Here is a 12,908-nt window from a genome sequence, read left to right as displayed (position 1 = left end):
GCTTAAATAACACGTGGGCTTTAAATATGTTCCTTATATTAATCATAATAATGACCTGAATGTTTTCATTTGTCTCATTACAAGCTTTTTTTTTTAATTTGTTAATTTTTTTTTTCAGGGATGAGACCCATAAAGTGGATGTTATTAATTTTGCACAAAGTAAAGCTTCACAGTGCTTTAAGAATGAAAATCTCATCGACAAAGAATCTGCAAGTCTGCTTTGGGACTTTATTGTACTGCTGTGCAGGCAGAATGGGGTATGTCTCACTGCTTGAGTTTTTATCTACCCTAAAATATTTTATACACAAATAGTATTTATGTAAAAGTCAGTAATATGTGTATAATGGTTTCTCTGGGAATAGTTCACACAGGCAAACAGGGCACTTGCCCTCAGGTGCTCATTCACATATTGTTGTTGAAGTAACAAATAAAATGAAGGCAAACAGATTGTTTTATTTTTGTTTTCTCTGTACACTTCCAGACTGTTGTGGGAACAGACCTGGCTGAACTTTTGCTCCGAGATCATAAAACAGTGTGGCTTCCTGGGAAATCCCCTAATGAGGCAAATCTGATTGATTTCACTAATGAGGCTCTGGAACAAGTGGAAGAGGAATCTGGTGAAGCCCAGCTCTCGTTTCTCACTGATAATCTTCTAACCACAGTTGACAGTTTTGAGAAAGAGACTGAGAGATTCAGGGAGTTGCTGCTTTATGGCCGCAAGAAGGTGAGTGCTTGTGGTGTTCTAAACCTGTTTTATTTAATTATTTTCATGTAGGCATCAGTTAAAATAATTTTTGCAGCTTGTAGTGCGTATTTTATTTCATGGCACTGCACTACCCTGATAAAGCAAACTGTTATGCCCTGCTGTTTATAATCTAAAACAAAATCACAGTCATGTGTCAGCTTTTATCTAAACAAACATGTTTTTATTTGATTACAAAGTACTCCCGTAAAACAGTCATTGCTTATCTGAGCAATATGTTAAGCTATTACCAGGAAACTAATGTTTGTATTTATTAGGATGCTCTGGAGTCTGCCATGAAGCATGGTTTGTGGGGGCATGCTCTGCTACTTGCCAGCAAAATGGACAGCAGGACACATGCAAGAGTGATGACCAGGTACTGGTTTGCTTGTTGATTAGTAGGATTTGACTACCTGTCTTGCTAATGAGATAAAGACTTGGTGCTCAGAAATCCTAATGTCAAAATCATGAGTTATCCTTAGTGGTTCATGCTTTAATTTTACCTGTGTATTCGTTTGTCATCTGTTACTTTTTATTCTGGGGCCTTCTGGCTGTAAACTTACACCTGAGAAGTTATTCTCTGCCACTCCTTCCATTTAAGGGGTATTGGATCACTCTCATCTGTGGCCTTGCTTGACAGGTGCTCTTAGTCAGACTTGGAGAAAATTGTGCAAAACCCAACTGTCAGCTTTGTTAAAGCCAAATAACTCTGTGGTACCTTCACCCTCCTTTTCTGAAAGAAATAGCTGTGTTTGTGCATGATTGGTCTGTAGGCAGAAAAACTTCTTCTGGCTTCCTGAGCTTGTGAAATCATGTACAAACTCTCATAATCTGGCTTGGGGAGAATCCTGAGGTTTTCCTACCTTGGACTGACTGATGTTGGAGTGAGAGATCCAGCTCACTGATGATGTTTTCAGCATTATGCACTGGGCAAATGCTTATTCAGTGTGTTGTTTTCAAACAGTACTTCCTCCTCCCGAGCTAAGCTGGATTAATTGCCACTGAGAGTTGAAGTACATTTTAACTGCTTACCCCATGTTTGTGTTTTGTTTTTCTCTGCAATGTCTCTGTAGATTTGCCAACAGTCTCCCAATTAATGACCCTCTGCAGACTGTTTACCAGCTCATGTCTGGAAGGATGCCAGCTGCATCCACGGTAAGATTCAAGTGGGAGCTGCAGTGAGCAGTGTAGTTCCCAGCAGAAATCTTTCCATGTGCTTTCCTAGAATGTCAGATAAGTTGCTCTGGTCCTTTTTAGGCTGAAGCACTTACCCATGCAGAGCTCCAGTCACTGATTTGACTAAGTAATTCTTCTAATTTTAGTGCTGTGGAGATGAGAAATGGGGAGACTGGAGGCCTCATCTAGCAATGGTGTTATCCAACTTGACCAATAATGTGGACTTGGAATCCAGGACCATTGCTACCATGGGAGACACTCTTGGTAACTCTTGGGGATTGAACAGGGTGATGACTGAAGGAAAAGCTTTCTGAAACATTTGATTACTCAGCTTATTTTTTTGAAAACAAGTGATTGCTGTATAAAATATAAAATGGAACAGTTTTATGTGGCCTTGTCTCTGTGGTGAAGGTATTTGATGCAAAGCCAAACAATACAGGGCACTGAGTTACAATGTGCCACTGAAATATCCTGAGTTCTCTCATTTATTTCTCTGCAGCTTCTAAAGGCCTGCTGGATGCTGCTCATTTTTGTTACCTTATGGCCCAAGTTGGGTTTGGAGTTTACACAAGGAAGACAACAAAGCTTGTCCTAATTGGATCAAATCACAGGTTTGGCTTTCCTCTTTTTTTTTTTTTTTTTTAAACACAACTTTTTAGATGCAAAAATGAAAGTTTGAGAGGCTGAGTTGCACTGTTCCCCTTCTCCTCACTAGGAGTAGCTGGTTTTGAGAGAATTGTTTGATGCCCTGTCCTTTTTTGAAGAGAATTTAGTGATGTTGTATGTCAACAGAGTTATGTTTGTGACTTTATTTCTGATTGACAGATCCATGTTTATTGTCAGCATATATAAACTCTAATACTTTTCCTCTCCTGTTCCCAAACAGTTTACCATTTTTAAAGTTTGCTACCAATGAAGCCATTCAAAGAACAGAAGCCTATGAATATGCACAGTCTCTAGGAAGTCAGCCTGGCTGCTTGCCCAATTTCCAGGTGAAGAGCTGTTTCTGTTTTGGTTTGGGTTTTGTTTTGGCAGATTTCACACAAGGTTTTGGTCTCTCATGTGCTGTATTCAGCACAGCAAATATTTAATTCATAGCATAGTGCCATAATAGCTGCTTTCCTGTGCCCACTTAAATTTCCTTGTCACTTTTTTCATCTCTGCATCCTGAACTTCTGAATTTTAAAATTAAAAATCCAGCAGCATTTGTTGGCACTAGCTGTAGATAAATTGATAACTTCCGTTGTGTGGAAGAGGAGAATTTGAATGCTTTTTCACTAAATTTCCTTTCATGATTATACAGATGTGATAAAGGGATAGTTGAGCTTCCAGCTGAAATGTCAGACTGCCTCTCATTTTTTCACTTCTCAGAGCGTTGTGATCACTTGGTTTATTTCTCTGCTTGCATCCCCCAGGTTTTCAAATTCATCTATGCTTGCAGACTGGCTGAAATGGGACTGGCTGCTCAGGCTTTCCATTATTGTGAAGTGATTTCCAGAACTGTCCTAAAAGATCCACATTACTATTCCCCTGTACTGATTGGCCAACTAATCCAGGTAACACGAGGAACAATTAAATATTTGTGGCATCCTACTGTAGGTGGGAGGCTGTGGCTGAAGTAGCCTTGTGTTGGCTGATGAACTCACCCTGTGGATGATTCCTTTCCCCAGATGTCATCCCAGCTGCGCCTGTTTGACCCACAGATAAAGGAAAAACCAGAACAGGAATCTTTTATTGAACCTCCCTGGTTGATAACACTTCGACATGTGGATGGACAGATCAAGGTACAGGATGTACTTTTCAACATGAAGTTTTCTCTTTGCAGGATTAGTGTGAATCCATTTTTTCATATGAAGTGACCTTACATATTCATTTCATAAATTGCAAGTGTTATGGTTTAAACCAAGTGGATTTACCACACCTCAGTGCCTTGAGATTCAATACAGAATAGTTAAAATTATGAGACAGGCTTTTCTTAATACCATAATGCAAAGGAGAATTGCAAGACTCATGAGGTCGTAATAACTCCTGCTGGAAGCAGGGGATCTGCTTGCCAGAAAAATAAGTTTTGTGTGTGAATTAGTTTTGCTAGATTGTAACAGAGGGGAAGCAGTTACCATTTATTTAAAGAGCTCTTTTAGAAATTTGAACCTTGAGCTAGTTAACTGTGTCTCAATTGGAAAACAAATGAACCTTTTGAATTGTTTGACCTTGGTCCATGAATGGCTGACAACTCATTTTTTGACTGGACACTGAAAAACCCTGTGTACTGTTTTGAGATTTCCTTTGCTCTGTGTTCCCTGTGAGCTGAACATGTGGTGCAGTTAATAATACCTTGCTTTTTGGTGCAGGAGGGTGCAATAGCCTATAACACAGACAGGTCCACCCCCCCACCGTATGAGTGCAGCACCCCCAGCTCTGAGCTGGACCGGGCGAGTCAGTGTGATGGAGGAGGGGGCCGTGATGTGGGTCCTGCTGCTGAAAATGCCTTGTTGGCATCCTTGTTACCCAACATGGCTCAACAGATGCAAAGCGTGCAGCTGATGCCTTCAGGTCAGTGTTTCACATCCTTTGTGACAGAGAGAAAAGAAAAGTTTCGGGTTTCTGATACCAGAAACCACCTGGGGCTGGTTGGAGCAGGGAGATTTCACTTCTGCATTGTGTCATTTGTAGGGTAAAAGGTTCCCACTGGAATTTCTGTTTAATTCTAACTCCTGACTGTGGTTTTTTCATGCTGCAGTACCTCAGGCTGTCCTTGATGGCTCAGCTGCAATGATTCCTCCTGGTGACCAGGAAGCCCGAAGTGTCCCTTTCTATCCCGTGGCTCCTCAGCCTCTTGGTCCAGGGCCTGGCTTTGCACCTCCAGGATTTTCAAATCCATATGGGACTGAACCATCCCCACTGTATTTAGGGTCAACACTGCCACCAGGAGGGCCACCACAAGAAATTGAACCACGGCCAGAAGAGCAGACAAACCTGGAAACAGGTCTGGGATCATAATGAACAGCTTTCCTTCCTTATAAAGGGAATGAAGTATTTTGGGGAATAAATCAAAGTATCTCCATATTTAGAAAAATAGTAAGTCAGGATCTGGGTAATGAGATTTAAAACCATCATGTAATAGTAAGGAAGCATCTGTAGAAAGTTATAGTATTCATGCTGCTTGTTTGACTTGCTTTAAAAGCCAGATCAGACTCAGCGGATCATGATTTAGACCCTGCCAGATAATCCCTGGGATTGGCAGTTCTATTTCTAAGCTCTGTGGTTGGAGCCTCAGGGATTTCTCCCTGTGGCCATGAGCGTCTTGGACCCTGATAAGTTTTAGTTCAGTGACAGCAGAACCTGACTCAACTGAAGACAGGAATACACAGGTTTGGCAGAGCTGAGTTTGAGATGTGAAAAACCTTTAACTGCCCCATTCTGATGGTTGAACCCCTCAGCCTGCTCTGGCCTGTGTTTAGAATAAACAAATCCCTGCAGGAGGGGAGAAAAATCACAGCAACTGCAGTTCATGTTCTTTAAAAGACCATATTCTTTCTAGAAGAAGATTCATAACTGCTGAAAACTTTTACCTTAGAACTGTTGTGCAACTTGAGGGCTTTTGAGTTTGATGTTGATTTTTTTGTTATTGTTGTGCCCCTCAGTAACGTGATTAATTTTTTTTTTTTTAAGGAATGCAGAGAATTGCCCCAGAGTCTCCCTCACAAAATTCCTTCCCTGAACAGAGAGAGGAGGATTTCTATGGCAGAATGGCCAGCATGGTATCTTTGTTTCATTTCTTAATCCAGTGGCAGCTGCATTGCAGCACAGTGAAAACACAAGAGGATTTTGGGGCTCTTCAGCGACACTCGAAGCTTAATTTTTAGAAGTCTCCAAATTTAAGATTAAATTTCTGAAATTTAAATGTCTTAAACTGTGTGGAAGTTCTTGATAAAAAGTGAATGTTGTGTCAGATATTTAGCTACCTGTTTATTAGGCATTTATGTTTAATATTTTTAATATATACAAATACATTTATTATTTATGCCCTGGCTTTATATCTAACCAGGCACCAGGACGAAGATCCATCTTTAGGTTTATTTTCTAGGAACTTTTATATCTCTTCCTATTATGTACTTTTCAAAGGAGGAATTTGTGTAGCAAAATGAAATATAATCCATCACTCCAGCAGTGACAACTTTGTCCTTTCCTGTGTATTTGTAATAACAGGGCTATGGACAAAGATCCCGAACAACCTCAGAGTCTTCTGCTCATTCTGCGGGACGAGAGAGATCCAACTCTGCAGCAAAACAGCCCTCTCCTCCTCCCTCTGCTCCTGCAGGGAAAGAGACCAAAAAAGAAACAAAAAAGGAGGCAGCACCTAGGAAGGTAAAACTTTATCACAGCTGGAGGAGATTTGTTAAGTGTGTGTGGTAACCCCTGGTCCAGGGAATTGATTTCAGAGGTTTTAACTGTTTATTTCTGTTAGGTGCAGCTCTGGGCTCAGAGTTGAAGGCCCTAACAGAAAATGTGTTGTTGCATGAATGTGGGGAGAGAATCAACTGACTGGATTAATTTCTTTTTAGACTGGTGCAACCTGGTTTCGCTGGCTGATGGGAAAAGGGAAGAATGAGGCTCACCTGCCAGATGACAAGAACAAATCAGTAAGATCACAACAACATTCATACACTTAAATTTGTTCCAGATGTTCTCCTGGATGACAGATGAACATTGTTCTGATGAGTAAACAAATGCTTGTAAAACTTTGAAGATTATGTTTATTCCAAGACTGGCTTTTTTTAAAGAAATGGTTACAGGTTTTTTTAGGGTTTTTTTTAACAGCTTGACCTCTTAATTTTTGACTGTGATTTTTCTTGTAGATTGTTTGGGATGAACAGAAACAGCGCTGGGTTAATCTGGATGAACCAGAGGAAGAGGTAAAAATCTGAATCCTCATGATTTTTCCAAGTGGAAAATGGAAATCTGTATGGTACAAAATTTTCTTTAATCTTTTGGCTCTTAAGAGCTGCCTTCTGCTGCATTTGGGTTAAAATGTGCAGTATCTTGAAACTAATGAACAGATTACATTTGCATCTTTAGTTGCTGGTGTGGATTCAGTAACTGCAGTTGAATCTACAAGGGAATTTGCTTTACACTTGATCTGATGTATCACTTCATTAGAGGTTGGCATCACCTAGACAACTGATTGTAAATTGACTTGCTACAAACAGAATATAGGGAAAAAGGTAGGAAGAATCTAGTTTTGAGAATGTAATGCTTTGTACAGCAAAGAAAATCACACCTCCTGTCCATCCTTGTCATTTGAGGATCTGCCTAAAAACACAAATAATAAGAACCACTGTTGTTGTTTCCTTTTAGAGTGAGTGTGGGTGGGTTGTAGAAATACCTTGGCATTATTTAAGGTATCAGTTGGGAGATATTGATATTCCCAGGTGAGATATCTGTTGGGAATATTGATTTGTAGACTCAATTTCATGCACTCTGGAATAAGGAGAGGAGAAGTCAGGCATATACTTGGTTTAAAACTCTCAGTCAGTGATGAGATTGGATTTTTTTTTTGTTCTCCCTGCAGAGTAAACCTCCACCACCACCTCCAACAGGATTTCCCAAAGCCCCTCAGGCTGCTCCACCTGGACCTGGGGGCCCCCCTGGTGCCCCTGTCAACATGTTCTCCAGAAGAGCAGGTAACAGATAACATTAATACTCAAAGTATGGAAGAATTCAGATCTTCTTTTGCATAAAATATGAAGACAGAAGTCTGGGCTTCTCTGGAGTTGTTTGGGAACAGCTGGCAACTCAGTAGAGCTGTGACTATTGCTGGCTTTGCTTGTGCCCAGATCCTACACTGTGACTTCTGTCACCACAACTGTCTCCTGACTTGGGTGTTACTGTTTGTGTCCCTGGAGTTTTATTTTCTGATTCTGAAAGAAGCTTTAACCAGCAAACTGAAATAGTCACAGGCATGACAAACACAAGGCTTATTTCTGTTATTTCTGCACCTTTCTGTTGTAGCTGGGAGCAGAGCCCGTTACGTGGATGTCCTGAATCCAGGTGGAACCAAGTCAAGCGGAGCAGTTCCTGCACCATCAGACCTGTTTGCCCCCTTGGCACCAATGCCCATTCCTGCCAATGTGTTTGTTCCAAACTCAGGTGTGTCAATTGTAGGGAGGTTGTATGGTTATTTATGGGTGTGGTGTGCTTGGCTAAGTCCTGTTTCCTCTGTAGTTCCAGGGGAATCCCAGCCAATGGAAGGGAGTGGTGCAGCAGAGCACACACCAGCTGCAAACCAAACCAACACAGATCCTGCTGCAGCTGTGGAACCAGAGGTGGGTTAGAAGGAATTATATCTACAAGACATTCTAACTTCTGATTAAAAACCCCTCGTGGTTCTAAAGAGTAGCTTCACAGCCACAAGACATAAAGAATGTTGTTGTGGAAATTGTGGTTTAACGGTTCATTTGAAGAACTGAAGAAGGGAAATGCAAGTGAAAATGGAAGTGGGAATCCCATGGAAAGTTGTGTTTCCCTATTTGGCAGGGCTTCAGGTTCCATGGGTGCAGGATGTGCCAGGAAAGGGACCAGGAACATAGGAATGTTATACTGCATGTTTCACCTGCTTCATGTATTGTAAAGTTCTGCTTCAGTGGGATCTTTAGCAGAAATGTGAAATAGCATCCTAGTAATGATGATAAACAGAAGTGCCTTGTTTTTCTTTAGTACTTAAACCCTGCAGCTCTTCCTCCTGGATCTGGACTTCCTGTTCCAAACCCTGATGGCTCCCAATCAGGCGAGGTAAGGCTTGATGCAAAGTAGCTAATTACTTTTACAGCATATTTTAAGCATTAATTTGTAGTGGATTTACTATTGGTCATCAAAAACAAGTAACTGATTCAGTTGCTGATGAGTAGCCAAGATGGAGTATGAATACCTCCAGAACTGTAGAGAAAAAAACCTCTAAGCCCATATGAGAAGTTCAACTTCCATGTCCTACATTCTGTGATATGATCTCCTTTTCCCATATAAGTACTTTTACGAGCCTTTTTCAGAGTAAAATTTGAGAGCAGTTTGAGGATCTCTTCTTGCCTCCATGCATGCATGTAATTTCACTAATATTAAGTGCAAGACACAAGGAGAATAGACTACTGTGTGCCAGGCAGAGTAACATTACCTTTGTTCCTACTAAATGTTTTCTATATCTACATAATTTTGTGCTCTAAGAAGTCCTTTTGATTTAAACTAACTTCCGGCTTTACGTTTTGTTTTTGGTTTGGTTTTGTTTTGTTTTGTTTTTTTTAACTTGAAGTTGGTTTAACCTTTGGCAGTGAGACTTTTACAATGAAATAAAACAACTGAAAGCTTGGGGCAGTGACATGCATGACGACTTTTTTATTTGTGTTTTTTTGTATTTGTGTGTTCTTGCTGTTTTGTAGCTTTCGCGCTCTAGTTCAATGAGTTCATTATCACGTGAAGTAAGCCAGCATTTTAATCAGGTACATGTGGCTGGCCATTCTCATTTATGTTAACTTATTTACTTCCCCCCCCCTCTTTATTTTGCGTTTGCTCAAACACTAATGCTACTTTTAGTCATTTTCCCCTCTTCTCATTTCACAGAAATTTCATTAAAAGTAGCTAATGATGTAGTGTTCCTTTTTACACTCAAACAGGGTCTTCAGTTTTGTATATTTGTGAGAGTGCATGTAATCCAGGCATGCTTTTTGTTTATGTTCCTAAGAGATTCACATAATTATTTCACCATCTTTTTCCTGGGATACTAAAGAAGTCAGTTGATTTTAAACAAAAACCAACCAACCAAACAAAAAATTCCCCAAACCAAACACAACAAATCTGAAAAGACACAAACAAGCAAAACTTAGTCATTCTGCTGCTGCCAGTCTCAAATTGGTCATAAGCCATCTGCAAAAGTCCCTGTAGGAATTAAAGGAATGCTTCATCTCTGCTGTAAGTTCCAGAGCTGTGAGGTCACCCCAAAGGGGTGATACAAACCTTTCTGATATTTCTCAGTAGAGCCAAACTTGTCATAGAATGTTTATTTTGGGGCAAGCCCTAAGGTGTACTAACAGAGGCAGAAGGTACTAATTCAGTGAAGTTGCACTGGTGTCTTGTGTTGGTTTTGCATGCTTTGGATCTTCAGAGCTATTGACAGTTTATGCATGTGTGGCATTGTTTGGCCAATTCCTACATTAAGCAAGTAATATTCTAGATCTGGATGCAAACTGTACCAGCACTCTGCAGTTGTTACAATATGCTGTGCTCTCCATGTTGGTGGCATTATTCCTGTGAATATTTGCTCTGTATAACTCAGCAAACCACGTTTGAGAGGCAGCAAAGCTCTGCCCTTCTCTAACTGCAGTGTTCTCTCTCTCCAGCCTGCCAGTGTACCACCCTCAGGGGCACCTGCAGCAGGAGCAGTACCATTCTACAATCCCTCTCAATTTGCACAAGTGAGTAAAGGCCTCATGTTTCCTTTGCCCTACTTTCATTATCCAACATTGCCCAGAGAGGCTGTGGCTGCCCCATCCCTGGAAGTGTTCCAGGACAGGTTGGACAGGGCTTGGAGCAACCTGGGCTAGTGGAAGGTGTCCCTTCAAAAGGGCAGAGGGGTGGGACTGGAGGGTCTTTAAGTTCTCTTCCAACCCAAATCAGCCTGTGATTCTACACTTTGAACAAAACGTGATTTTGTGCTTCACCAGCTTATTCTGGATTATTCCATGTAGGATATTAAATGTGCACAGAGACCAGTCTGGCACCTGTTTAATTTAACAGATTTCCATTCAAACCTATATTCCCAATTTTTTGTATTTTGTCTCCAGCATGACACTTTTACAGAACATTTTTTTTTTTAAGTTCTGTTCTTCCTTTTTTCAGTCTCCTGCAGCCACTGGAAGTTCAAGACTGGGAAGAATTGGACAGAGGAAGTATCCAACGTTGAAGTAGAACACAATGGCTTTGTATTTGGAATCCTCAATCATGTTCTGAGTATGCAAAGAACTATTCAGCCTTATGGCACATGGTATCAGCTGCAGTTGACATGACAGAAATTTAATGATGGGTGATTTTTTCCATGGGTCTCCCTGCTTGCACCTCATCTACGCAAAACCATTACCAAACATGAAATATATGTAACTTTTCCTTTTAAAGAAACCTGGCTAGAAATAGCTTTGCTGTGATAAAAGATAGACACAAGGGAGGAAATAGTTGCTGTCTGTTACAGAACCTATTTGTAAATTGCATAGGCAATTTATTCCTTATTTTAAACCTGTTAGTGTGACCTTCCAAGGCATAGTTTCAGGGATTCCTTAATTTCTGAAGGATGCTCCCCTCCCAGCGGGGGAAAAAAAACATGTCCACATTGTAACATAACACTGTGGCCTTAAGAGGACCATGCACAGTTGTGATGCTTTGCCAGGACGTGGAACTGGATCTGTTCCCCTGGGAGACGCCTCACAGCTGGTGTGTTTTTGGGAGCGGGGAGGGGGCCACAGCTCATCCAAATAAATTGACCTACGTTGAATGAAAACTGTGACTGTAATCCAATACTGATTTGATTTGGATCTTTCCTAGTCTGTATGTAGTTTGTGGTTTAGACTACTTGTAAAGCCAACTGTATAGTGGGAAGGAGCTCTGTATCATAGCCAATGCTGTTCTCTTGACGAGTGAGTGTTCGTTTAAGTGCAATACGGTTACTTGCTTTCTCTCAAACTGCTGGCACTGTGCAACTGGGGGGGTAACAGCTTGAAAGTTTTGGGTTTGTTTTTTTTTTTTTCCTTTTGAGTGCCAGAATCAGCGTAATAATCCGTTCTTGAATCTCCATTACTAAAAAAACCAAGGTCTTAAGTAGCTAACAGGTGAATTTCAAATGTACTAAAAGTAGGCGGATTAGACCTCTACGGATGGACTTTAAAATCTTTAGGTTTAATATAGGAAATCCTGAAAACCATGATATGCAGCATTTATATTCACTGAAGAATCTGAATTATCTACAAAGAGAGAAATAAACTTTAAATATTTATTAAATCATTAGGCCATATTTTATTTAGAACTTGTCACCAAACTATTTGATTTTACTTGAATTTCTGCCCGGGAGTAGAAGTAACGCGAATGTGAAATTGCCAGTGTTGGTCCCCCATTGTTTTGGTTTTTTTTTCTTTTTCTGAATAACACCACTTTTCTGAGATCATGATAGCCTTACGTGTGTCCCAAAAGGTTTGTACACAGCCCAAGTAAAAGGCTGCTGGGGGGGATTAGAAACCTCTGTGTGATGGTCCATACTCAATTCCAGCCGTGGGCAGCAGCAGTCAGTGTGGTTTACTTTTCTATAATTGAAACCTAATCAGACACTTGGCTTTCCTCTAGTCCAGCCAGGCTGCTGATTATTTTCTCCTTTCAGTAGAGACTGCCAAACAACTTCATTCAAGGAGGCTCCCTCTGAGCTGGGAGCAGCTGTCTTTCCTAAGTGTAAGATTTGACACTGTAAATTCTTAAATAAAATATTTTGCGCTCTGGAGCACTTTCACATTTTACTTTCTTCTTGTGGTTATTGCTTTAGCGAGCTGGGTGGACGAACCTCTCCTGTTCATCTGGGAATGATCCATGTGAAGGAACTTCTCCTGTTTATCTGGGAACGATCCGTGTGAGGAAAGAGAGCCTGGAGTGTTCAGTGTTGGAACTGGCTTGTGTGTCGGGAGTAGGTTTAGACGAGATGTTGGAAAGAAATTTTTGGCTGTGAGGGTGGTGAGGCCCTGGCACAGGTTTCCTTTAGAAAAGATTAATGTCCCATGCCTGGAACTGTTCAAGGCCAGGTTGGTCGGGGCTTGGAGCAACCTGGAATAGTGGAAGGTGTCTGGATGGGCTCTTAAGGTCTCTTCCAACCCGAACCATTCTGCGATTCTGTATTGAAATGTTCAAAATCATAGCTTTGAGCCTTAATACAGGCAACTTTTAATTTTTTTACGAGTGTAAAATGTTTACT

At 40.8% G+C, this 12,908-nt stretch overlaps 1 protein-coding gene across 5 annotated transcripts in view; it reads left to right on the top strand.

Moving 5' to 3' along the window:
- Window positions 1-12,454, top strand: part of SEC16A (SEC16 homolog A, endoplasmic reticulum export factor) — a 28,918-nt gene extending 16,464 nt beyond the window's left edge. For 4 of the 5 annotated variants that reach the window (XM_027650238.1, XM_027650237.1, XM_027650234.1 and 1 more), the window contains 22 exons: window positions 119-257; window positions 482-724; window positions 1,021-1,118; window positions 1,816-1,897; window positions 2,065-2,182; window positions 2,418-2,529; window positions 2,805-2,910; window positions 3,334-3,474; window positions 3,589-3,702; window positions 4,270-4,471; window positions 4,659-4,904; window positions 5,591-5,679; window positions 6,128-6,286; window positions 6,484-6,561; window positions 6,778-6,834; window positions 7,491-7,602; window positions 7,931-8,068; window positions 8,144-8,244; window positions 8,636-8,710; window positions 9,349-9,408; window positions 10,306-10,380; window positions 10,805-12,454. In XM_027650238.1, the coding sequence (XP_027506039.1) occupies window positions 119-257; window positions 482-724; window positions 1,021-1,118; window positions 1,816-1,897; window positions 2,065-2,182; window positions 2,418-2,529; window positions 2,805-2,910; window positions 3,334-3,474; window positions 3,589-3,702; window positions 4,270-4,471; window positions 4,659-4,904; window positions 5,591-5,679; window positions 6,128-6,286; window positions 6,484-6,561; window positions 6,778-6,834; window positions 7,491-7,602; window positions 7,931-8,068; window positions 8,144-8,244; window positions 8,636-8,710; window positions 9,349-9,408; window positions 10,306-10,380; window positions 10,805-10,873 (2,614 nt within the window). In that variant the 3' untranslated portion in view covers window positions 10,874-12,454. The remainder of the gene's footprint in view (window positions 1-118; window positions 258-481; window positions 725-1,020; window positions 1,119-1,815; window positions 1,898-2,064; window positions 2,183-2,417; window positions 2,530-2,804; window positions 2,911-3,333; window positions 3,475-3,588; window positions 3,703-4,269; window positions 4,472-4,658; window positions 4,905-5,590; window positions 5,680-6,127; window positions 6,287-6,483; window positions 6,562-6,777; window positions 6,835-7,490; window positions 7,603-7,930; window positions 8,069-8,143; window positions 8,245-8,635; window positions 8,711-9,348; window positions 9,409-10,305; window positions 10,381-10,804) is intronic. The other variant, XM_027650236.1, reaches the window with a different exon arrangement.
- The last annotated feature ends 454 nt before the right edge of the window (window positions 12,455-12,908 follow it).

Source organism: Corapipo altera, unplaced genomic scaffold (assembly GCF_003945725.1).
Source record: "Corapipo altera isolate COAL_440 unplaced genomic scaffold, ASM394572v1 268, whole genome shotgun sequence".
Taxonomy (NCBI): domain Eukaryota; kingdom Metazoa; phylum Chordata; class Aves; order Passeriformes; family Pipridae; genus Corapipo; species Corapipo altera.
This window is presented reverse-complemented; position numbering and strand designations above follow the sequence as displayed.